General features: G+C 43.7%; 1 protein-coding gene across 1 annotated transcript in view; it reads right to left on the bottom strand.

Moving 5' to 3' along the window:
* LOC144790945 (solute carrier family 2, facilitated glucose transporter member 11-like) overlaps positions 1–24711 on the bottom strand; it is a 525594-nt gene that overhangs the window by 423892 nt on the left and 76991 nt on the right. The window contains exon 5 of the mRNA XM_078665571.1: positions 8084–8213. Within this exon, the coding sequence (XP_078521697.1) occupies positions 8084–8213 (130 nt within the window). The remainder of the gene's footprint in view (positions 1–8083; positions 8214–24711) is intronic.

Here is a 24711-nt window from a genome sequence, read left to right as displayed (position 1 = left end):
ATATATTTAATCTGGTTTAAGAGTTTACAGTAATTGCTGCTTTGTTTATTTGGTAGTAGGGCAAATATAAAAGGGTTATTTATGTTTTAATATTCATCATGTGTGGTGTATATCTGAGTGAAAGGTTTGAAGGTCCCATCCATCATCCAGGTTTGACAATGGTTTAGTTTTAGTAGTTATTTAGTGTAGAAAATATTAGGATTTGTTTATCATTGTTTAGGTTGTCACATAAAAGGAAAGGTTGCTCATTATGTATCATTGTTAAATGTTCAAGTATTTCTACATCCTGGCATTTCAAAGTGGGTATAGGTGATAGTTAGCCTGTGATGTGTTTGAGGACTTTAGGCAGTATATCATTTAGGATTTTGGTTGTGGGTTCCTGGGAGCTAGTGCTTGTCTCTCTTTAGACCTGCAATACCTCCCTTACATTGATTTCTGTCACATTTGGGGGTGGTTGTGTTCTCTTACATGAATTACAACACCATATTTTGTAGTGGCCTATAACATGCATTAGAATAATATGTGGTACATTTTCAATTTACATTTTGTGTTAATGCATTTTCTTGGTTATAGGTGTAGCTCATGTGAATAAGTAACTGCTTTTCTTTCTGTGAGGTCATATATGTAGCTCTCTCTGTCATTGTATCTGAGAGGAGTGCAATAGCATAAATATACAATATTTTAAAGTTTATACATTTGTAATTTACCTTTAAATGTATGCAAATTCTTCTATTTTGTATACTTTCGTATATGTTCCTTTGGATGCTTCACACTGTTTTACAGCTTTTTCGTTGGGGGTGTCCTAATGTGTAGCAGGTGCTTTCTTTTCTGTTGGATGATAAAAAAAAGTGTCAGTTGCATTTCAAATATTTATATGTTGGTTGTTCTTGCTATTGGGGTGAGTTTCTATTTTTTAATCATGTATGTACACTTACTTTGTTATATCTTTTTGCTGGTTTGTGATAGCTGTTTTTTGCTGTCCGCTTAGTGCTTTCCCAAGTAGTAGAGGTTTGTTTTTGGAAATACGTGTAAAAAGATAGAAGCTTGGTAGTATTTTATTAATTAGGTGCTATTTTACATTTTTAAGTGTATTTTCAAGTAAATTTAAGTTTAAATATAACTTCTACTTACATGGTTAGGTAGTTGTTGAGATGTATATATATATCTTCTTTAAGGGTCTGATCAGAGAAACAGGCAGAGTTCCACATCTTTCAATGTTTGTCATTTTTGAGGTATTGGTTGATCAATTTAGTGTGCCTTTTATATTGATGATTTAATTGTTTGTCTGATTTTATTGGATAAAGTTGCTTTATTGGTTAGTTTAGTTTTAGTTCGATGTTTTCTATTCCTTCTATGGTAAGCGTTAATTTAGGTTGTATTTATAAAGTATGAGCTATAGTTTGATACTGTTAAACAGTGTATGTGTGTGTGGGTGTTTGTGTATGTCTTCACTGAAAAAAAACATAGGTTACAGGAATGTTATAGTTAAGCTCAGATTTCACTTGTACAAAACAAGTGAATTTCAGCGGTTACAGTTACCTGAGCTAACTAGAACTTTTGCCCTCCGTAAAGCATTATTTATGACCTCAGACATTACATCACTCAAGCCATTGTCAGTGACATCTCAAATGACACCACTGATAACATCATCCAGTGAGTATGTTTTGTAAACATTTCTGCAACTTAAAGCTATATACTAAGCTTCAGCATAAGTTAAATTACTATTCCTTCTCTACTACTAATGAGTGATAGTGTTTCTAACATATGTCATCTGAGATGTATTTTGGCTGTCTGTATAAGTGTGTGAGTGGGTTTCTGAGTGGCTGTATGTTTGTGCGAGTGGGTGTGTGAGTGGATATATGGACCTGTTAATGGGTGTATGAGTGGCTGTGTACATCTCTCAGGGGGTATATGAGTGGCTGCATGAGTCTGTGAATGGGTTTGTGAGTGCTTTCCTGGGTATGTGATTGGGTATGTAAATGGTTGTATGGGTGTATGGGTGGTTGCATGGGTGTGTGAATGGTTACAACAGTATGTGAGTGGCTGTAAAGATCTGTGAGTGGGTGTGTGAGTGGTTGTGCAGATGTGAGTGGTTGTGCAGGTGTGTGAGTGAAAGTGGAAGTGGTTATGCGAGTTAGCATATTAGTGGGTATGTAAGTGGTTCTGTTCATGATGTCAACAGTGATATCGTTTTAGATGTTATCAGAGATGTGATCAGTGATGTCACTGACCATGCCATTAGTGATGTAATATGTGAAGTCATAAGCAGTGCATTGTGGGGTGTAAGTTGTAGTTAGCTCAGGTTACTATAACTGCTGAATTTCACTGGTTTTGTATGAGTGAAGTGTGAGCCTAAATATGTAGTCCCTGTAACCTTTGGTTCTTTTTTGTGAATTTCTACATTTTTAAAAATGTTATTTCTTAAATATACTGTATGTTCCGGTAACCTTTGATTTTTACGTGAATTTCTATGTTTTTTTCATGTTACTTCCTAACTATAATGGATCTGTCCCCTTTGGTAATTTAGTGAATTTATGGAGGTTTTTTTTATTGGTATTTCCTAACTATAACGTCCCTGTTCCCTTTGGTTATTTTTTAGAAAATTTCTAAGATTTTTTTTCAAATTTGATTTCCAACTGTAATCTGTAAACTTTGAGATCGGTGTGTGAGGCTGTATAGGTCAGTGAGTGGATGTGTGAGTGGTTATATGGGTCTGTGAATGGGTGTGTGAGTGGTTTTGTAGGTGTATGAGTAGGTGTCTGAGTGGTTATATGGGTCTGTGGGTGGGTCTGTGAGTGGGTGCATACGTCTTTGAGTAAGTGTGTGATTAACTGTATGGCTCAGTTACTGGGTCTGTGAGTATCTATATAGGTGTGTGAGTAGCTGTGTGGGTGTGTGACCAGTTTGTAAATTGCTGTATGGGTCTGTGAGTGGGTGTGTGAGTGGCTTAATGGATCTGTAAGTGGGTGTATGAGTGGCTGTATGGATCTCTAACAGGGTGTATGAATGGTTACATGGGTGTGTAAATGGCTGTGTGAGTACTTTTCTGGGTGAATGAGTGGGTGTTTGTGGCTATGTGGATGTGTGAGTGGGTATGTGAGTGGCTGTATAGGTCTGTGAGAGGGTGTGTTCATGATTTTGTAGGTGTGTGAGTGGCTGTATGGGTGTGTGAGTGGGTGTGAGTGGGTATGTGTGTGTGGCTGTGTGGGTCTGTCAGTGTATGTGAGAGTGGCTGAATGGGTGTGTGAGTGGTATGTGAGTGATGGTGTGGCTGTATGAGTAGATGTGTGATTGACTGGGCCAGCCTGGAACCTCAAACAAGAGTCCACAGTTTTGCAGAAAACGTCTACCCAACTGGAGTACTTTCTACTGGTTAATTAGTAAGTGCTACCTCGTTGGGTAATAGCTAGTGCATATTCTACACTACAGCTGTGTAATGGAAATATCTCCAGTGTCCCTATATGCATGTAATATTGACAATGTGATAGTTCCTCGAGTGTCTTGATACACACATCTGTGATGACATGATGCTTCTCAAGAGAAGTTGATGGGACAAATCTGTGATAACATGACCCCTCATCTAGAGAAGAGAACTAGACTAAAAAGAGTGAGAATCTCCACAAAACAAGGGTACTTCCTCCTAACTATATGAAGTAAATGCTTCTTTGTTTGGCAGATATGTCTTCAAAATTCCACTGCATCAAGAACGCATCACCAAAATCAGCAGGAAACACACTCTAAAGCCTTTTGGTAAGCTGTCCATCAATGTAGACAAAAGTGGGAAGACCTTTACGTTCTACTAAGGAAAACGGGGTGGATCCAAACGGGCGGCCCTTGCAGCTGATTTTGGGCATTTGCATACTCAGGGTAATTAATAGAGAGAACCATGGACTCTGCTCTCAAGACAAGAAAGAATCTACTGGTCACAGTCACTACAGATGAGATTGTGCTTCAATAGATTAATGATGCATTAATCTCCAGCAAAGATTTCAGATTGTTTTTTAAATTGAATTATGAGAGGAAACACGCTAGCTTGTCCTTCACCAAGCCCTAGAAGTTAGAATAATTTGTGTTTTACAGAAGTGGAGCTTCAACTGGCACACCTGCTGTGTTTATATTTCGAACTGCTTTCCGTTTAGGTTTAATTTCTGTGAACTGAGCATCAGGGCCATAACGGACCCTTTTTTTTCCAAGTAGATGCCACAGTAGATGAGAAAATGTATACCCAACTGGAGTACTTTCTACTGGTTAATTAGGAAGTGCTACCTCGTTGGGGAAATGTCTAGTGCATATTCTACACTACATCTGCGTAAAGAATCACAAGGTAATGTCTCTAGTGATGTTCTGTGCATGTAATTTTGGTAATGTGATTGTACCCCGAGCGTCTTCATCCACAAATCTGTAATGACATGAATGCTCATCAAGAGAAGTCGATGAGACTACAAAGAGATGAGTCTCAAACAAAGAGGGTTACTTGTAAATGGGAAGGGGACAGTGCCTCTCCCTGGGCTGACTTTGGCCCCGGGGACCCATCCTCCGGAGCCCTGGAGCCCACCAGGGCTCTGAGTCTGCAGCGTTGGGGACTGCAGGGGGAACCTTGATGCACCCACGGTCCCTGCGGCTCCCTGCCTACAGTGGGATTCGGCATTGCTCCCACATGCAGGGGCAGCCAAAAATGCTGCTCCTTGCATCTGGGAGAAATTTTTTCATATTTTTTCCTTCCTGAGCCCGCTCCCAGCGAACGGGAGCAATTTTCCTGCTCGCGCCTGCTGGGAGCAGTCTTCAAGTTTGCTCTCGCTTTCTCACACCAAGTGAAAGTAAACTGCTGTCTCCAGAGGGTGGGCACCTCTGGAGATAGGGAGCTGGCACTGGGGTGTGGTGGTCCCCAGGGCCAATAATGGCTCCAGGAGGGTGGCTGCATGGCCCCCCTCCTTAAGTTTCCACATGTTCTGTGCCCCTGGAAGGTGGTGGTCTCTGGGTCAATTTTAATGTTGGAGGGAGTCCATGCGGACACACCTTCTGTTATGCTCATGTGCCCTAGGAAGGTGGTGGGCCCTGGCACCTTTAAAGGTCAAAGGAGCGGGCCACGCCATTATTTTTTTTAATATTCACTGGGGATGTGGTGATCCCCAGGGCTTAAACTGCCATTGGGGAGGGGGGGCTACGTGCTCCCCATTTTTCGGTAATTAACATTTGCCCCCATGACCTGGCCCACCCGGTGGGTGAAATACAAGCAAGCGTGGGAGACCATGCTTGTTTTGACAAAAATAATTGTGGGGATTCCCAAATCTTTGTGGTTTTTGTAGAATGATTTTTTTTTTAAATGCTTGTTTGCCCTGGGGGACTGCACCACCAGGCCTGGGGGTATTCCTACACTGCTCACTTCTTATTTTTTTATGTTTTTATTTGGGACTTATCCCAAGATGGCTGCCAATCAGATCTCTGCACGAGATCAGTAAGATCTGAGGAGGGTCTGCGCCACTCACACAGCTACTGATACAACCACACTGACACTCACACACCCATTCAGCCACTCCCACATATACTCACAGACCCAAACAGTCATATACCCACTTACCCATACATTCACTCAAACACCCACATAAACAGTAACACGCCCACTCAAAGACCTATACACCCACTCACACACCCACAGAACCACTCACAGACCCATACAGCCAATCACACACCTAGAAAACTACTCACAAACCACTTATACAACCTGACAGCCACTCATACACCCACTTAGAGATCCATACAGCCACTCACACATCCACTTACAGACCCATACAGCCACACACACACTCATTCACAGATCCATATAGCCAATCGCATGCCCACTCACAGACCCATACAGCCACTCAAAAACCAGTCACACACCTACACACATATTCACACACTCACTCACGGACCCATAGAGATACTCACACACCCAATAACTGACCCATAGAGTTACTCACACACCCACTCACAGACCCATACACCAACTCACAGACCCATATAGTCACTCACACACCCACTCACTGACCTATACCGCCACTCACACACCCACTTACATAATAGAAAAATAGAAGGTAAGTCTAGCTTTTAAAACTTTTTATAGCACTCTGTCACACCAGTGATACGACATAAACTAAATCCTGTTCGGGACCCTGATGTTCACAAAGCAATAATACAGGTGCATTGTTCCTCCACTTACTATGGCTGTGCCCAAGGCTCTCTGGATACTGGGAGGCTAAGCATGTAGATATTCAGAACATATTAATGTAATGTTACACTTGGTATCTAGAACGTTTGTTAGATAACTGTGGAACTAATGAAGGCTGTACAATGAAAAGAAAATGTATACACAGTATGATATTAATATTGACTATGACTGCCAATTAAAAGCATGGATGAGTGAGTAAGAACTGATGACAAAATTACTTGACGGGCTGTGATGTTGGAGAAGACTATACTTCGGATCTGAAATGTCTACTTTAGATAGAATGATTGCAAAATGCAATGCTGGAAATCAAGGATAAACTGATAATCGGAAGTACTTTTTTAATAACAACTACAATTGTTTATGGGGATGATGAATATAATATTCTCCCTATCGACATATGCAATGCAATCTAATAACATTTGTTTTTTATTTCTCACTTTTTTTCTCATGATGCCCATATCATTTATATAGCTTTCTTAAAATCAATAAAAAGATTTAAAAAAACAATATTATTTCAAATTGTTTGTAGCTAAACGTATCAGACGTTTCTAAAAACATGGCCCATGTTCGCAAGCAGTGGGAGGTCTTTTAGTTGCTGATTTCTGTATAAAGTGGTACTAACGAGATGATATGATTGCCTAGACCTATCTATTTCATGTCAGAATAGATTAAAATAGTCCTCTGTCGGAAATTATTTCTGGGAAAATCCAAGGCATGACCTTGCTACTACCTTGGTGTAGGACAGTGACTCTTTTTACCATGTATAAAAATGAAAAAATAATGAATTAATAACATCAAAAAAGGTTCCGCATTATGGTGCAAAATTTGGCTTTTCTTGCCACACAATTAATCAATCCTGCCGCATAATTTGGTGCCTCCCTGCCGGATGATTCCAGTGACCATGCTTATAAATATGGAAAATGAGTAGCTGAGTAAAAGCTGATTTCTTTTTTTAGCCATATGTGCCTACTTCGGTGTTGATACAGTGCCCTTAAGTCTAATTAGTATTTCATACATAGTTTATATATTTCTTACATGGTACCGGTCTATCTCTGAGATGCTGACTGTCAGAGCAGATACCTCAACTTTTGGAATCAGACCCTTCCCAAGACTGATTCCTAACTGATACAATTGCAAGAGGATGGTCTGCCTGTTCACCCGCCCTTGACCTTTATATGACTAGTTATTTATATCTGGACAACCCTCAGGCTCGCCCTAACTTCAGGACACAAGGTCAGGGCAGAACTACATCATCAGGGATTGTGCACGTGTTCAGAGTGCACATGTTTTCCAGCTGTTCTTCACGCCTCAGCCACAAGAGAAAAAAATACATTCCAGAGTTCGAAATTGAAAACATTGGGAAGCAAAGAAGGCAGACTGATTTTATACAGACAGCATTCAGGATGCATTGTAGGAAATTCTTAAGATTTTAGCAGATTTGCATCCTTTATGGTTTAACGTTTTTTGATTTTAAACCAATATTTTCCAATAATTTACAAAACACTTTTATCAAGTATGATTACATCAGAGTTTATAGACACATCGTGGCAGATTTACAAGCCCCTTGCGCCACTTTTGCGTCACTTTTCCCATACTAAAACTGACGCAAAAGTGGTGCAAGGGGCTTGTAAATCTGCCCCATCATGTTTAATTGGGTGCATTAGGCAGTGTACTATTAAATGTGACTTATGTGAGTTTAGTTGACCTGCAGAGCTGGAGCTTTAATTGCCCCCACTTATCTACGTGAAGATAAGAGGCCAGCAAATGTGGTTTGTATATTGCGAGTCACAATATGAGTCAAACAACATAACAGTGTAGGACCAGAATATTTAATTGCATAACAAACAGACAAAGAGCAAATTAAGATTAACTAACCTGAGCCCCAGGAATTGCCCTGAGAGTATTCCAAGGGAGATGAATAGTACAAGTGTGGTGTTGATGAGTCCACGAAGTTTCTTTGGCGCAATTTCTCCCACATATTGCACATGCGGAATGAAACTTAAACCTTAAACAGAAATCAAGAAATTAAATTTTCTTGGGCACACCCTTTCATTTCATTTTATTGTGGCACATTCACATGCAGCCTTAAGTTAACAAAGTTCTTCTCTAGGGAGGAGTGGTGACTTTAATTGCAAATCTATTACTGGCTGATCAAGTACAGTGGGAGGTGTATGATTTATGAGGTCAGGGCCGACTTTAGTACTGGTGGTGTCCTGTGCAACAATGTCTGTTGCCCCCCAATGACCACCTCACCACGGATTCCCTCACTACGACCATTTGACAATGCCCGACAAGTCTCCATTACCACTGTCTCTGAGATTCATTTATACCAGTGTAAGGTGTCAGAAAACTTTACATCACACATATATTGTACAGAGACAATCATAGGTGTGTAAATTAGTGTATAGGAAATGGTATAGAAGAGAGAGGTCTACAAGGTGTCGGAGTTGTATGTCATCCAAATTGGTTTTGAGTAAAGTTTAAGAATCCTTGGTCTGGAAAAGCAGAAATTCAGAATGTAAAATGTAACACCGTTGTAAAGGGGTTTCTTTAATAATAGGAATTGATTTCCACCTGTCATGTGGCGGCTTTCCGCGGTCCCGGGCGCCACAGGATGCATGCAGACATCGGGATACTCACTTCCGGCCGGAAGTGGTGTCCCGGTCTAGTCCTCCACCGCAACAAGCACTTCCGGGCCAACACGTTTAAATTGCGTGAAGCCGTCGGGTCGGTGCTTCTGATTCTTCCCGACAGACGCGCTTGAGCCCAGCAGACGCCGAAGGTTTCTTCAAGTCACGGTAACGCTGCAAATCCTCACGCGTTACGTGACTGCTTGCCGTCTGTACCTTTGGATTTCAGCCGCGCAGGAGCGCTGCTGATAACTCATTCACGAAGCAGCTGCAAAGGCACACTGCTACTTTCCAGCCTTAGTTCGTTTTGTTGGCAGTGGCGCAGGAGCGTTACTGCTTGTTTGTATTACGAAGTGCAGGTGCACTTTAACTCCTGGTTTCTCCGTTGTTTTGCCCGAGGCGCAGGAGCGCTTTAACATTCTACTTTGGATATACCTTTGCTTTGGCGGTGGCGCAGGAGCGCTACTGCTTGGCTCCTACACGCAGAAAGCGTAGGAGCATTGTACATTTGGGCCGCGCTATAGCGCTTACCCTGGAGTTCTTGTTCTTGCCTCCTTTTCAGCGCAGAAGCGCCTTCCTTTGAGTTCTTTTGGTTCTTTGGTGGTCCTGGCGCAGAAGCGCCCCATTTTTCGTTTTCCTTGCCACGGACGTGAGGCTCCTGGACGACACTTCACTGACCTCTTCATTGAGTCAACCCGAACAACAATTTGTGGTGAGTGTCAGAAACAGGGGCTCCTGTCTGCATGTGTCTTGTGGGGTGTTTTCCAGCACGAGCGTAGTACGTAGCCCTAATCTGGTGTTTCTTGTTCCCTCAGCTGTGCCAAGACCCTTCCCAACGTCCCTACCACCAAAGCCACTTCCTTGGTTCATTTTGGCCCCCATCCCTGGATCCATCTCATTCTTGTCGGGCGTTATTCCCCGCGGGGGTTTGTTGGGATCAGGGGCAGTGGTTTCTGTCGTCTCTGCGGGATTGCCTCACAAGCCCAGGTGAGTCTTGTGGGGTACCTGACAGAATCAGAAGCCCACGTTCATACAACCTGCCCAGACGACATGGGAGAACCGGAGGTAACCCTGCAGGACATAGCAGCCTTGCTGGCTGCCATGCAGGCAGAGAACCTCAGCTTACGCCAAGATATGACGGCCCTACAGGGCCAAGTGGCGGCGGGCTTCACCAACCCATGGGGAACCACTCCTAGTCCCAGAACCCGAACAGAGGGGTTGCATAGACCGCCTACATTCTCCTTTGGAGGGTCCTCCACTGCCACCGGTCAGGATACGGCTATCCAGGTCATCAGGCCCCACCCGGTGCAACTGGCCCCACCCGAACGCTTCTATGGCGACAGCACCAAGTATGGTGTCTTTATCCACCAATGCCATTTGCATTTCATGGCCAGAACAGCTGCCTTCCCTGACGATGCATCAAAAGTGGCATTCATACTGTCCTACATGGGCGGGGACGCAGCACAGTGGTCCATCTCGCTGGTCGAAAACGACGACCCCATGCTAAACCACTTGCCAACATTCAAAGAGACCATGCGACGGATGTTCGCTCGCCATACGTTTGTACAAGCCGCCGACAACCAACTGCTTGGTTTAAAGCAAGGAAACAGTGACCTGCTTCACTATATCACAACCTTCAGTCGCCTGGTTATCGAAGCACAATGGCCTGAGGACAAAAAGGTGTCGGTGTTTTACCGAGGATTGCAGGACGACCTGAAGGACCTTATCGCCCAACACCCCGACCCTCCATACATGATAGGGCCGTTCATCGACATGGTGGTCAAGATGAACTTCCGGTTGCAAAAGAGGAAAACCGAAAAAGGGAAACACAGCGACAACCGTTTCCTCACCATCACAGAAAAGGCCTCCGACAAAGGCAAGGAGGATGCCCCCTCGCCTAGCGACACCCAGGAACCGATGCAGATAGGCGGCGTCAGAGGGGCCCTAACCAGCCAAGAGAGAGAAAGAAGGAGGAAACAGAACCAGTGCCTCTTCGAGTACCAGGTCATGCCTTTCGGACTCTGCAACGCCCCCGCCGCGTTCCAGTACTTCATTGATGAGGTATTGAGGGAGTTCCTCGACGTCTTCTGTATCGTGTACATAGACGATATCTTGATCTTCTCCCAGACCATCACCGAGCACGTACAACACGTACGTTCGGTCCTACGACAACTAGGGAAACACAGACTATACGTGAAACTGGAGAAAAGCGTATTCCACGTTACCTCCGTGGAATTCCTGGGTCATGTCATCACCCCCGCCGGTATTCAGATGGATAACAAGAAAGTAGAGGCCATCCTTCTTTGGCCCACGCCGGACTCCGTGAAAGGGGTGCAGCGGTTCTTGGGGTTTGCCAACTACTACCGCCGTTTTATCACTGGATTCTCCGGGATGGTGGCGCCTATCTCGCGCTTACTGCGCAAAGGACAGCGTTTTTGTTGGGACCAGAAAGCAGACGACGCGTTCCAGGAACTGAAGAGGCGGTTCACTACAGCACCGGTGCTGATACATCCAGACGCCGAACAGCCTTTCGTGGTAGAGGGAGACGCCTCGAAAGACGCCTTGGGAGGCATGTTGTCACAAAGGGATGCCAACACCGGACAGCTACATCCGGTGGCCTTTTATTCCAAGAAACTACAGCCTGCAGAAAAGAACTACATGGTGTCAGACAGGGAGCTCCTGGCCATCAAGACGGCGTTCGAGGAATGGCGTCAATACCTGAGGGACGCAAAACATACGGTCACCATCTACACGGACCACAGGAACTTGCAGTTCTTACGCTCAGCACGCGCCCTGAACGCCCGACAGTTACGATGGACCCTGTTTTTTGTATCATGACCATATCATCGCTGGCCATCCGGGATACCACAAAACGCTTGATCTAATACAACGACAGTTCTGGTGGCCAACAGTAGAAACCTACACAAGAAACCATGTCTCCCGTTGTACCATATGCCCGCTAGGCAAGAACAGATCTGAGCCCCCAGTGGGCCATCTCTGTCCCATCCCGGTGCCACCCTATCCTTGGCACACCATTTCTATGGATTTCGTGGTGGAGCTTCCGCTGACCAAAACCGGCCATACCACAGTACTGACCGTGGTGGACCACCTCACCAAGATGGCTCATTTCGTGCCACTGCCCAAGATCCCCACGGCGGCAGAACTGGCATTGGTGTTCATGAACAACGTGGTTCGCCTCCATGGTGTTCCTGAGGTGGTGATAACGGATCGGGGGTCGCAATTCGTGTCCCGCTTTTGGAAGGCAGTGTGCAGACTCATGGAGATGGAAGTTCGTCTCTCTTCTGCTTACCATCCCCAGACCGACGGGCAGGCAGAAAGAACCAACCACACCATGGAACAATACCTGCGCTGTTTGTTGCTCACGGTCGAGAGGGAGTGGTCCGATGTGCTATGGATGGCAGAGTACGCTTACAACAACGGCAAACACTCCGCCATAGGGATGTCGCCTTTTTTCTGCCTACAAGGGAAACACCCCCGCACCTCGGCGTGGGACGTTCCAGCGGAGAGTCCTTTACCCACGGTTTGGGCTTATCACAAGACACTGTGTCAGCTCTGGCAACGGGCCAGGTTCGAGCTAGCCAAAGCAAAGATCACCTACAAAACACACGCTGACGCTCACAGGCAGCCGGAACCCGAGTATTGCACCGGCGACAAGGTGTGGCTCTCCATTCGACAAGAAGCTGCTGCCTAGGTTCGTAGGTCCTTTTGTTATTGAGAAGGTGATCAACCCCGTGGCCATGAGACTGTCGCTCCCGGCTCACATGAAGATGCACCCGATCTTCCATGTCTCTCTTTTGCGTGCGGTCCATCCTGACTGCACCGTCTCCTCTCCTCCTTCTCTGGTGGTAGTGGAGGACAATGTGGAGTACGAGGTCAGGGCCATTCTGGGTTCCCGTCGTACCAGGGGGCGGTTGTTCTACCTCCTTGACTGGAAGGGTTACGGTCCTGAGGAACGGTCCTGGGAACCCCGATCCCATGTTCGTCATGCCCCTGTTCTGGTCCGGGCTTTCCATCTGAGCCACCCTCTGAGCCCGCGCCCTGCTTCCTTTCTCTGACTCCCCGGGGGGGTTCTGTTTTGAGGAGGGGGTACTGTCATGTGGCGGCTTTCCGCGGTCCCGGGCGCCACAGGATGCATGCAGACATCGGGATACTCACTTCCGGCCGGAAGTGGTGTCCCGGTCTAGTCCTCCACCGCAACAAGCACTTCCGGGCCAACACGTTTAAATTGCGTGAAGCCGTCGGGTCGATGCTTCTGATTCTTCCCGACAGACGCGCTTGAGCCCAGCAGACGCCGAAGGTTTCTTCAAGTCACGGTAACGCTGCAAATCCTCACGCGTTACGTGACTGCTTGCCGTCTGTACCTTTGGATTTCAGCCGCGCAGGAGCGCTGCTGATAACTCATTCACGAAGCAGCTGCAAAGGCACGCTGCTACTTTCCAGCCTTAGTTCGCTTTGTTGGCAGTGGCGCAGGAGCGTTACTGCTTGTTTGTATTACGAAGTGCAGGTGCACTTTAACTCCTGGTTCCTCCGTTGTTTTGCCCGAGGTGCAGGAGCGCTTTAACATTATACTTAGGACATACCTTTGATTTGGTGGTGGCGCAGGAGTGCTACTGCTTGGCTCCTACACGCAGAAAGCGTAGGAGCATTGTACATTTGGGCCGCCCTATAGCGCTTACCCTGGAGTTCTTGTTCTTGCCTCCTTTTCAGCGCAGAAGCGCCTTCCTTTGAGTTTTTTTGGTTCTTTGGTGGTCCTGGCGCAGAAGCGCCTCATTTTTCGTTTTCCTTGCCACGGACGTGAGGCTCCTGGACGACACTTCACTGACCTCTTCATTGAGTCAACCCGAACAACAATTTGTGGTGAGTGTCAGAAACAGGGGTTCCTGTCTGCATGTGTCTTGTGGGGTGTTTTCCAGCACAAGCGTAGTACCTAACCCTAATCTGGTGTTTCCTGTTCCCTCAGCTGTGCCAAGACCCTTCCCTACGTCCCTACCACCAAAGCCACTTCCTTGGTTCCTTTTGGCCCCCATCCCTGGATCCATCTCATCCTTGTCGGGCGTTATTCCCCGCGGGGGTTTGTTGGGATCAGGGGCGGTGGTTTCTGTCGTCTCTGCGGGATTGCCTCACAAGCCCAGGTGAGTCTTGTGGGGTACCTGACACCACCCAAATGAACCCTTTTTGCAATATTAGGATAAGGAAAGACTGGGCAAAAAAACATGTGCCTGTAATATATTCCTTGCAGTTTGCATGCAGTTCTTCGACGATAGTTAATAGCTCACTGCTCTATATTAGGATTTTTATGATTAAACTGCAAGTAACAAAATGAGTTCTTTGACAAAAGCAAGAACCAATTGACCTATTTATAGTGTATGCACTTTGTGATCTGAATGGGACACGTTCTTTGCAGCAGGCATATTAGCCTTCCGCGCTAGGATGAGTCAAATCTTCCTCTACCAGACAAAGCTCTGGTCTCTCTCTCCAGGTATAATATTAATCACTGGAGTTATCATGACATTTTAATTGATGCTTGAAAATTGCTGGGACAAGGAACGTGGCATCTGGTGCTTTTAAAACAATAGACATGGGCCACCAACCCAAGTCAGCGCCCAGTGCGGTGGCACCGATCGCACCGACCCAGAGCCGGCCCTGTATGAGGATTAACACAGATCGATTCATTGACCACCACTATATAAACTGCATCAGTCTGCATTGCCTCCGTGAATGCGCACAATACCGCCACCATGGTAAATCGCCACATGCAGCTCTGAGAATCAGCATCATTTAATCACTATATGGCTTTGCTCTAAAAAAGTAAACACAACAGCTATAATGGAGACAGTGCATACTTAATACAGTGCTTATTAAAGTAGTAAAATTAAACCCTTAATGCAACTGAGTATTAGTAATCATGGTACTGCTAAATAGTTTTCCACCAACAAGTAACACATGTGTATACTTTTATAGCATGGAATCCAGTGTTATAATAACTCATATTGCACAGGAAACCATAATCAAAATAACAGCCCCCAAAGTAGTAAGCAGAAGCTTACCATTGTCAGAGCTACTTGGAATATGCGACATGGAAGACTAAATTATGGGGTAAGGATTCCTAAATTATGTGACAAAAATACAAACCATGCCGCCTATTCTCTGGCAGTATTTTTGTATCCATTTGAACTGGAAATGATATCTTTGTGAAAGCAGAAAATGATGCCATTGATGTGGTAATCTATGTGGCAATTTAGGTAAATCCACAATTACATGGTAAACACCACTGTCACAGAATTGCCTAAATCCTCATGCTCTTGCCAATGCCCATTGTCCAATTTTTGATCAACAATTTATTCATGAAAGTGACCAAAACCTAAACTTACTAATTCCAGTCCTTACTAATTCCAGTCAGTCCCCATTTTTGTCACTCCTTGAAGACAACAGCTTTTTCAACATAACTACCCCAAATAAACATGTGATATGAAAAAGACTCATAAAATGGGTAACTATAAACCACTCAGATTGATGTCATCATAACCCCTTGATGGAAACAGTCCTTGGCTACCTGTTATGTACCTATGTTAATATATGTGTATATAATATGTACCTAGTCTCCTGGGTTACCTTGAAGCACCTGTGTCAATTCAATAGTTGATATCAGACGTTTTCTGGATTACTTTGTGTGGGCTGTTCCATTTGGCCTCCAAAGCTTGGGTGTGAATGGCTTTCAGAACCAGCACCTCCTGGCCCTTCTGCAATACTTTCTGGTCATACCACTCCTTTATCAGCTCTTGACTGACTTGAACTTTGTTTTTGCCCCACTAATGAGCTGTTCTATTCAGCTCTCTGGGGTCCAAAACAGAGTTCACTATATATCAACAATGGGGTACTTAGGATTTCCATCTAAAACATTTCAGACCAAAGTTAGAGTGCCACAGATCAGATTTCCAAACAGAAGTTGCCATCATGCTCTTGAAGGGCTTATAACACCATTCCATCAACCCTTTGGTCCAGGAGTGGTACGCAGAAGTGGTAAGTTACACTTGCTTGCTGTCATATCTATTTCATGTCAGAATAGATTAAAATAGTCCTCTGTCGGAAATTGTTTCTGGGAAAATCCAAGGCATGACCTTGCTACTACCTTGGTGTAGGACAGTGACTCTTTTTGACGTGGTCACCCCAACATTTTGCCCTGGTGCTGATGCTTTTTGTCTGAAAATGGACTGGGTCCCTGCTAACCAGGACCCCAGTGCCAGTGTTCTTTCTCTTAAAACAAGGTAAATATCTAATTGTAACCCAATTGGCAAGGACTTTACCACCTCTATACGTCCCTAGTAAATGATACCCCTGGTACCTATGGCATGGGCACTAAAAAGGGTCCCTAAAGGCTGCAACATGTATTATGCCACCCTAAGGGACACTCAAACAGCATGCAGACTGCCATTGAATGCTGCTTGAAATTGTGCTAACCATTTTTGAAAACATGACATGGCACACTCCCTGTGTGCCACACCCATGTACACTGCATATAATATATGTAAGTCACCCCTACACCAAGCCTACAGCTGGGTGCATTATATCATATGTTAGGACTTATCTCTGTGAGCACATATGCACCTGTGATGTCTATTTCCATTGCTGGATATTGCAAGTGATCAGGAAATCGTCTTAAGTATATGTATTGGGCACTGACTGTGACTGGCCAGTAGCTAGGACCCTAGGATGCCACCTTGCGGTTTAGCTAATCCGGCCCCAGTTGAGGAGCAGGCTTGTAGTAACTAACAGGTTTGTTTAATGGAGCAGGAGCAGACGTAAACCAACTGAATGTAAATGACCATGAAGGAATAGACAAGCGGATAGCAGTAACGGTAAGGGATCAGCTTTCAAGTTTTAATTATATATATTTGCCGGATTTTACTGTCTGCAGTGCGCCAGACTGTGACATTTGAGTGGTTCATGTGTAACATTTTGTCTTTGAGGGACACTAACCTCTCAATTGTCAGTTTTCCAGGCCCACTGTTGAGTAATCCAGTACAGATTGTAATTCCTTTGCATTCTGGGTCTTGTAGTCCTGAATTTCTAACGAGATGAACAGAATTATAAGTCCCGAAATACAGGTAAACAACCTGGAGTGGATGAGCTACTTGCACGAGGGCTGGTAAACTCGAGCGCCACGGTGTCACAATCAACTGAACAAGAAATTGTTAAAATCTTCTGTACAGATTTTCATTACGTTATGTGGTAACAATCAAAAATAAAATGCAATGGAAAAATGCTACTGGATGGCCTGCTCCCACCCAGCACGGGAACTATAAAGTTGTCCATATCTGCTTCCCCACCAACCCAACTTGATTCTTTGTGGGGCAGGCATGTGTGTTTTTATAAATCAGCTCATACTTTTTTTCTGTTTTTGTATTATACATCACAGATAGCTAATCTTGTTCAATGTTAATTGACAGTGTCTCATATTAACTTTTGCATTAAGCTCAGAATCTACAAGTCCCAGATTGCAATGTAAAAAAAGCTCTACAGCTTCCTTTATTGAAGAGCCCAGCGCAGACCCACCATACTGAGCAGTTTTGGCCAATTTCTCTCCTTTTCACCCGTGCTTTAGCTTATAATGTTTACAGCTAAAGCGCGAGTGTGACGATTATAACAAAAGTAAGCAAATTAAAAAAAGTCAGCCACACCTTTTTTTCTATTTGTTGACTTTTGTTACACTTGCCGCACTCGTGCTTTTGCTGTAAACATCATAAGCTAAAGCGCGGGTGATGCAATTGCGTAAAAAGTAAAGAAATACAAATTTCCATTTCATTGGTTTTGAAGTAATCTTGGCTTTTTAGCTTAAGCTGTTTAAAGCTAAAGCGCGGTGAATGCATAGTAAAAAGAAGTAAATCTATTTTAAACAAGGAGCTTAAAACAAACAAACAAATAACAGTGCTGCGCTCATGACGAGCACCTGCTGAATATGTATGATAAACAGCGTGGCGCTTGTGCCGAGCTCTATGCTCATTATCTATTGAAGTAAGTATGTAACAGAAAGTTCCCCTCAAACACACATAATAAAGGAAAAGGGAACGAAAACCGTAGTTAGGCGCTGCTGCTTCCGTACTAAACGGAAGTCAGTATTGGATCAACAGGCACTAAAAGCAAGATAACAGGAGCTATGCCAACATCCAACAAATGGCAAACGGCAGGAGACATTACTGGGCAATAGGCAGAGTTTCACATAACATACGGATTGCTTGATGTCTCAGAGAGACAGCGCATGTGTGCTGCCTAGGCGAGACCCAAAAATGGCCATCAGCCAACACGTTGTGTTCCTTTGTCTAAAAGTCAATTACTTTTTGATTGGCTTACTTGCTGAGCTTCCGGGCACAGAAGACCCTGATTACAGTTCAGAACCTGACTCGCTTGACCCGTATTATGGGGTGATCTCTTGATTGTTACAAAATTGCGAATTACATTATAGACTACTCTACATGATTGTCTGAGTACTGATGAAGTTCCTTTGGTCGAAGGAATGAAACGCGTTGGCTGATGGCCATTTTTACTTTTGGCACCAATAAAACGAACTAAATGTACTTGAGTATATGACTTTGCCTTCATTTCTGGTGTACCTTCCATTTCTACAAAGACTTTGTTCTCTCTGGATTCCAGCGGCACTTAACGGCGGCAAGTGCTAGAAGTAGATGCACAGACCTCTAATTTTATACTAACAGGGATTGATGTGCTGAACCTTAGGTCAGCCGTTGTAAGAAGTGTTGCAATCCCAATGACCTCCACTGGAAGGCTAAAAACTCAATGGAAAGAGCGGTATTGAAGTTCCAAGTCTCAAACTACACAAAACCTCAAGTCGCAAAGTTTGGGGAAACCAGCCTCCAAGCACAGCCATAAAAAATCAAAGGTTACATGATAAAAAAGATCAAGCCACTCTTGCCTGATTGGAACTAAATATATGTGCAGGGTTTCAACAAGCAGATTTGCCTTCCAATCACACCCCGCCACCTAATACAAGAAAGGGCAGCCTGCCCCCACTAGGAAACCTCAGATTCCACATCCAAAACCACAATAAGCTGATTTGTGTGGAAGGCAAACACTATGACACACCATGGAAAAATACAAGAGCAAGAACCATCAAACAGCAAATTCTATTAACACCAGACTATGAATCAACTGGACAGAAGGACATCTAAAACAGGGGCAACATTTGAAAACTGATGGGAGAAATCCCAGCACTTAAACATATACAATCCTCGAACCTCCTGGCTGTACAATTTCTTCCAGCAGGGAAACAGAAAAGTAACAAACAAACACTAACTACATGGCAGACAGAAGAAGTAGTTCATCTCATTTTGAACTGTACTCAAACATTTGAAGCATGGGGTATAAATCTATCCAAACCAATTGCACCATGCTACCCTGACCCCTCACCGAAAATAGACTTCATAAATCCAACCAAGGGTCAGAACAAATCCAAAAGACGTCACATGTGTACTCGGTTTTGCAGGAAGCAAAAGGAAGGAGTCGAACTACATCAACAAGCTGCGACAAAAGTCTGAATGCAAACATAGGCGCAGTCCAAAGTCAATGGTGTTGGTTCCCAGGCACCCTCAATGCAAAGAAGGGCAACTAACCCATGGGAATACAAACATGCAAACTCAAGAACGGCAACATTCACATGCTGTCATGCAACATAGCTGGACCAAAAAGACAGCTAGAAAATAGCACGCCTCCTCATGATTGGGCTACATGTGATATGATGTAATAGCCCTCCAAGAGACATGGGCACTGGAGAACTTGCCCCTAGCGGGCTGCAGAAAGCTGCAGAAAAATCTGAGCAATACGGCCGCTCTAAAGGGGGATTGGAAGTTTATGTATCTATTGCACTAAACATTAAATCTGAACAGCTAGTCTCTCGGCTCCCAGCATCCAGCTAATCAAATGTACTCATTGGTTTACAGATAAACTGAGAATGGTCATACTGATCAATACAAACATTCACCCAAAGGCAAGTAAAAAAAACCTCACAATGCACTATCAATCACAAAAATATCGCCAATACGATCTTCCCATCCTTTGTGGGACATAGTGCTGACAGGAGATTTGAATTCCAGTTTTACCTACATCCCAGATGAAGACGGAATACTTGAAGCTGACAACATATTCTAGAACTTTAAGCCCCAATATTAAGTTCAGACAACTCGTCCAGATCACACAGGTCAACAGCTAGTAAAGGCACTGGAGTATCTAGGTTTGCGAGTGATAAATGGCAGATTATTGGAAGACACCCCTCCCAAGAGTACATAACACGGAGAGAAGGCGCGATCCATACTTGACTTTACGGCATTCTTTTTACCTCTAATGTCATTTCTTTCACATTTCTCTATTGAATATACCACCTTGAGTGACCACTCGTACCAACATATTTACTTTAACCTCAATCTGTCTAAGCACCAAGCTACCATAACATTGGAAGTAAACAGTCACCTAATTGACCTAAAATGCCTCAAACGGACAAACGAAACCATTCAGGACCTGCAAACTACACCTAAAGAATTACTAAAAGCCACTGGAAAAGAGAGCCCCAATTTGATACAAGTCTGGACTAACTTTATGTTAAATCTAACATCATTAATGACGAGAACACGAAACCAGCATCCAAGAAACAAAAATCGCAAAGCAACAACAAGCGAAGTCTAAATCCTGAAACGTGAACTAAAGAAAGCTATCAGGAAATTACGAACAACGAACCTGGACCAAATGACATTGGAGGCAGTTCGGCAATTGAGGAAAGAATAGAAAAAAGAGCTACGGGAAGATCAAAGAAATAGTGAGGAGATATTTTGATCAAAACTAATATTCAGTGCGAGGCAATCCAACTCGAGTATCTTTTGGGAAACGATAAACAACTTGAGTAGGCCAGTGAGCGCCATAACCTCAAACGTACAAGAACACATTTGGCTCGAATTCCTAACAAAGAGAATTTCGGCTAACATAATTCCTGTATAATTGCCTCCTAAGCTCTTAGATGGCTTAAATCAACAAGATTGAGTGTCTACAATTGGAATATCAGCAAAGCCGTACTGTGGAAATGAAGGAACCTCTACTCTAAAAGAAAAGAAAACAAACTTGTCATTCTACTGAGCGGAGGAAATAATTAATGTTATAAGTAAATGCAGAAGTGATGGAGCACCGGGGCCAAATGACATCCCTTAAGCTATCTTTAAACACAACCCAGGTTTTTAGAGCAACCATCTGACCACACTTTTCAAAGAAGAACTGCTAAACCGAACACCATGCAGCTGGCAAGGCTCAATCATTACACCTATATATAAAGGCGGAGATAGATCTAACCCGACAAATTATAGGCGTATTGCGCTACTGGATGTAGAAGCAAATTACCACACCTTCTGGAACTCAGCAGACCTGATTAACTGGTAGGATAAACACAATTTACACTTGATCTTAGCCAAAAGAAATTTGATCCCAATAAACCAGACAAGCTTTAGAAAGGGGACCGGAACAATCACCAATATTTTATCCTCTTTCCATAATAGGCGGAAAATGCAAGCATAAAAAACAAAATCTGAATCTCTGTTTTATTGACTTAAAAGCAGCCTTTGACAGTGTGGTTCGGCAGCTCCTGTGGGACAAACTCAGAGCCTGGAATTTACCCGAAAGAATACTAAGAGGTGTAATGTTCTTTTACTCCCATACCTGAGTATAGCTGGATGATGGCTCCAGAGTTTCAAGAAAAAGTTAACACAAACAAGGGTCTGAAACAAGGATGCGTGCTGGCACCCACTTTTTTAATGTGTTTATGTCTGATTTGACCCAAAGGCTTAACAAGATCAACTCACGCCCACCACAGCTGGGAATGCTACCTTATCACATCTCTCTTATGCAGACAATGTGGTCCTAATGAGTCTAATTAAGGTTGGCCTCTGAAGAACACTTACTGGAACAACAGAATTTATAGCAGCTACCAAATTAGACGCATCTAAAACCAAAGCAATGCTCATCAGCAATCACCCTAACCCCGTCAGAGCATATGGGCAGACTGTAAATCTCTGGAGGAAGTAACCTGCAAACAAATATTTGGGGTTTTATATCAACAACAGACTAAACCATCCAGAGCAGGAAAATGATATGGCACAGAGAGCCAATGCATTAACCTATGCTTTTAGGACCCTGGCAAAAGAAATTGGAGGGTCCATCCTATAAACCTTTGTTCTCCGTAATAGTGGCAAAAATGCTGCCAACTATATCATACACTAGCATTGCCCTATACGGTAAGAGTCCGCCCTATTAAATATACTTCGAGCGGCCACCTACAAAAAGGTTTTTCAACTGCCACAGACAGCATCGCGATTCGAATTTGGGCTCATGAATGAAACAATACGGACAATGTACTACACCACAATAAAGGTTTGGTACCGACTGAAACAAAATTCTGCAAATTCTGCTGAAGCTTTATGGATAGAACTTGAAAACGATAAAAAAAAATAATTGCAAAATCAATAACTCTACAAAGCGCTAACAACAACATGCACTGCTGAGCAGTGGAACACAAATCTGCCCTTTACAGCATTTAAACAAGTCATAAACAAAGTTGCAAAATGTAATTCCTTGCTACTTGATAAAAAAGTTTAAGTCATAAATCCCATGCTTGGATGGTGATCAATAATTATAAAGCTCTTAAACCAGCTGCTTACCTAAATTTCACATTTACGGTATATCTAAAAAAACAATTGATGTCACTCCGCCTCGGAAAGTTACTGTCAATAGCGCACTACCCAAGCTGGAAATATAAAGAGCATTTAGCATGCCGACTTTGTGGTAGTAAAAAAGAAGACCTAATTTATTTAATTTTATATGCCTGAAACTGCATACAGCACGAGCCACTTTATTAAAAAAAGCCATCGACAGAGGAATAAGGCCCTACGGATGTATGACGTTACAACACATACTATTACAACGCACGCTTTTACAACGCATTTTTAACAACGCATGTACCTTTACAACGCATGTTCTTAAAAAACATACCATTACAACGCGATAGACCCTCAAATGAACTGCAAGCTGATAAAACTCCTCAGATTTCACAATCAGACTTTGAAACCTGCAGTCCAATAGTATTTATTAATTTGAGTTTTCTTTGTGGAAATTACATACAGATCAGGTTATTGTAGTAAATGGAGTCCCGTTTTTATCAGTGGAAATCAAGAACATCTCGACGCATATCCACTCCACTGGCTGTATGTCCAAATGTGCACTGTTCAAATTACGTAACTTTGTTTTAAAACTATAAAAAAAGTATACTGTACTTTTATTCAAATTCTTTTGTGAAAATTGTTGTGGTTTTAATACACTAAACAATAAACTTACATTCTACATTCTAGTCAGAGCCTGTGTGGGGTACAACACATCTCTCTTAGTCACTCAGCCCCTATCAACCGGTAAAGAGATAATAATCTTTTGTTTTCTTACTTTTTACCCACTCACTCCAATCAAGCAATACATCACAGATGCAGTTCTCAAATTTTCAAATGTCAAGTAGAGATAGCAGGAGTGAGAAGCAACCAAAACAGGCATATAGTGCTGAGTTGCACTTGATCAAAGTTGACTTGGATCCCGTGATATAGGATCCCCAGGCCATGGTGTTGTTAAAAAGGGCAAGGGGTGTATTTTCGCAGCACTGTGCATACTTTTGGCAATAAAGTGGGAACCACGGGTCACGCTTTCAGTCTCTTTGAATGCATTACACTTCAGAGAGCTATAAAGGACCAGCAGGATTAAAGACCATTCTCACAGCAGTGTCAGTCTGTACTGAAAATACTGTACTGCCAATCTTGCCCAGGCCAGTCAGAAGGGATAATATGATCACAAGACCAATTGGGGCCATCCAAGGCATGCACTCCATGGGGTGGAATGAGCATTCCACAGGTATTTGGAATGCCAATCACTCCTGTGAGCTTTTCAATGCAGGTGCTGCTCATTGAACAAGTCCAGTCCTTCCTCTGGTCACCTCCTCTTTTTCCAAGCAGCTGTACAAGGCCCCCTCAGAAACACTTCCCTCACTTTGATCTCAACGGGAAGGGCAGATTCCTCTTCTCAGGGTAGGTTCCAGCAGGAATCCTTCAACATCAACTCACTGGGAAACTGGCCATCTGAGACATCGGCGAAGGATCACCGAAGTTTCTTAAGTACCAAACTGGGGTTTTGCATGGGTAGCAAACCAGAGAAGTACCGGAACAAGGGTTACACTCCATTAGTATTAGTTTGCCTATCCTCCAAGGGAAAGGAGGACCATATGCTCCATTCAGTGTTCCAACCTGCCTACCTGGCAGTGATTACTGTGCTGAAAAGGAAGTCACGGCTGTGGTGGCTCCCTTCACAGAAATTCAGGTTTACCGAGCAGAAACCATGTTTAAACCACATGGAAAGCAAACATGTTTTTTAAAAGAAAACATACTCTAAAAGCAAAAGTTTGTTTTCTATAAACAAGAAACAATTGACCCTGACACACAAAGGGGCATATTCTCAAGGGTTTATCGCCAAGTTAACGGCACCTTACCGCAGCCAAAGTGGCAATAAAACTATCGCCCCCTTCACAAGCTGGTGCTAACAGCCCATATCACCAGTTTACCTGCGATGGCAGATTCAAAAAACATTGCCTCAAATTACCCCCGCAACTATCGCTAATGAGATGCAGAGTAGGCGTTCCCATGCAAAAAGCTGCAACAATACCACTCCGCAACATTCTCAACGACCAGACAGTTCGGCAAAAAGGTCACAAAACACGCGCTAAGGCCTGTTAACAGCAGGGATTTAACACCTGCTCTGACCTGGTGTAAAGTC

This window comes from Lissotriton helveticus, chromosome 11 (genome assembly GCF_964261635.1).
Source record: "Lissotriton helveticus chromosome 11, aLisHel1.1, whole genome shotgun sequence".
NCBI classification, from domain to species: Eukaryota; Metazoa; Chordata; class Amphibia; order Caudata; family Salamandridae; genus Lissotriton; species Lissotriton helveticus.
This window is presented reverse-complemented; position numbering and strand designations above follow the sequence as displayed.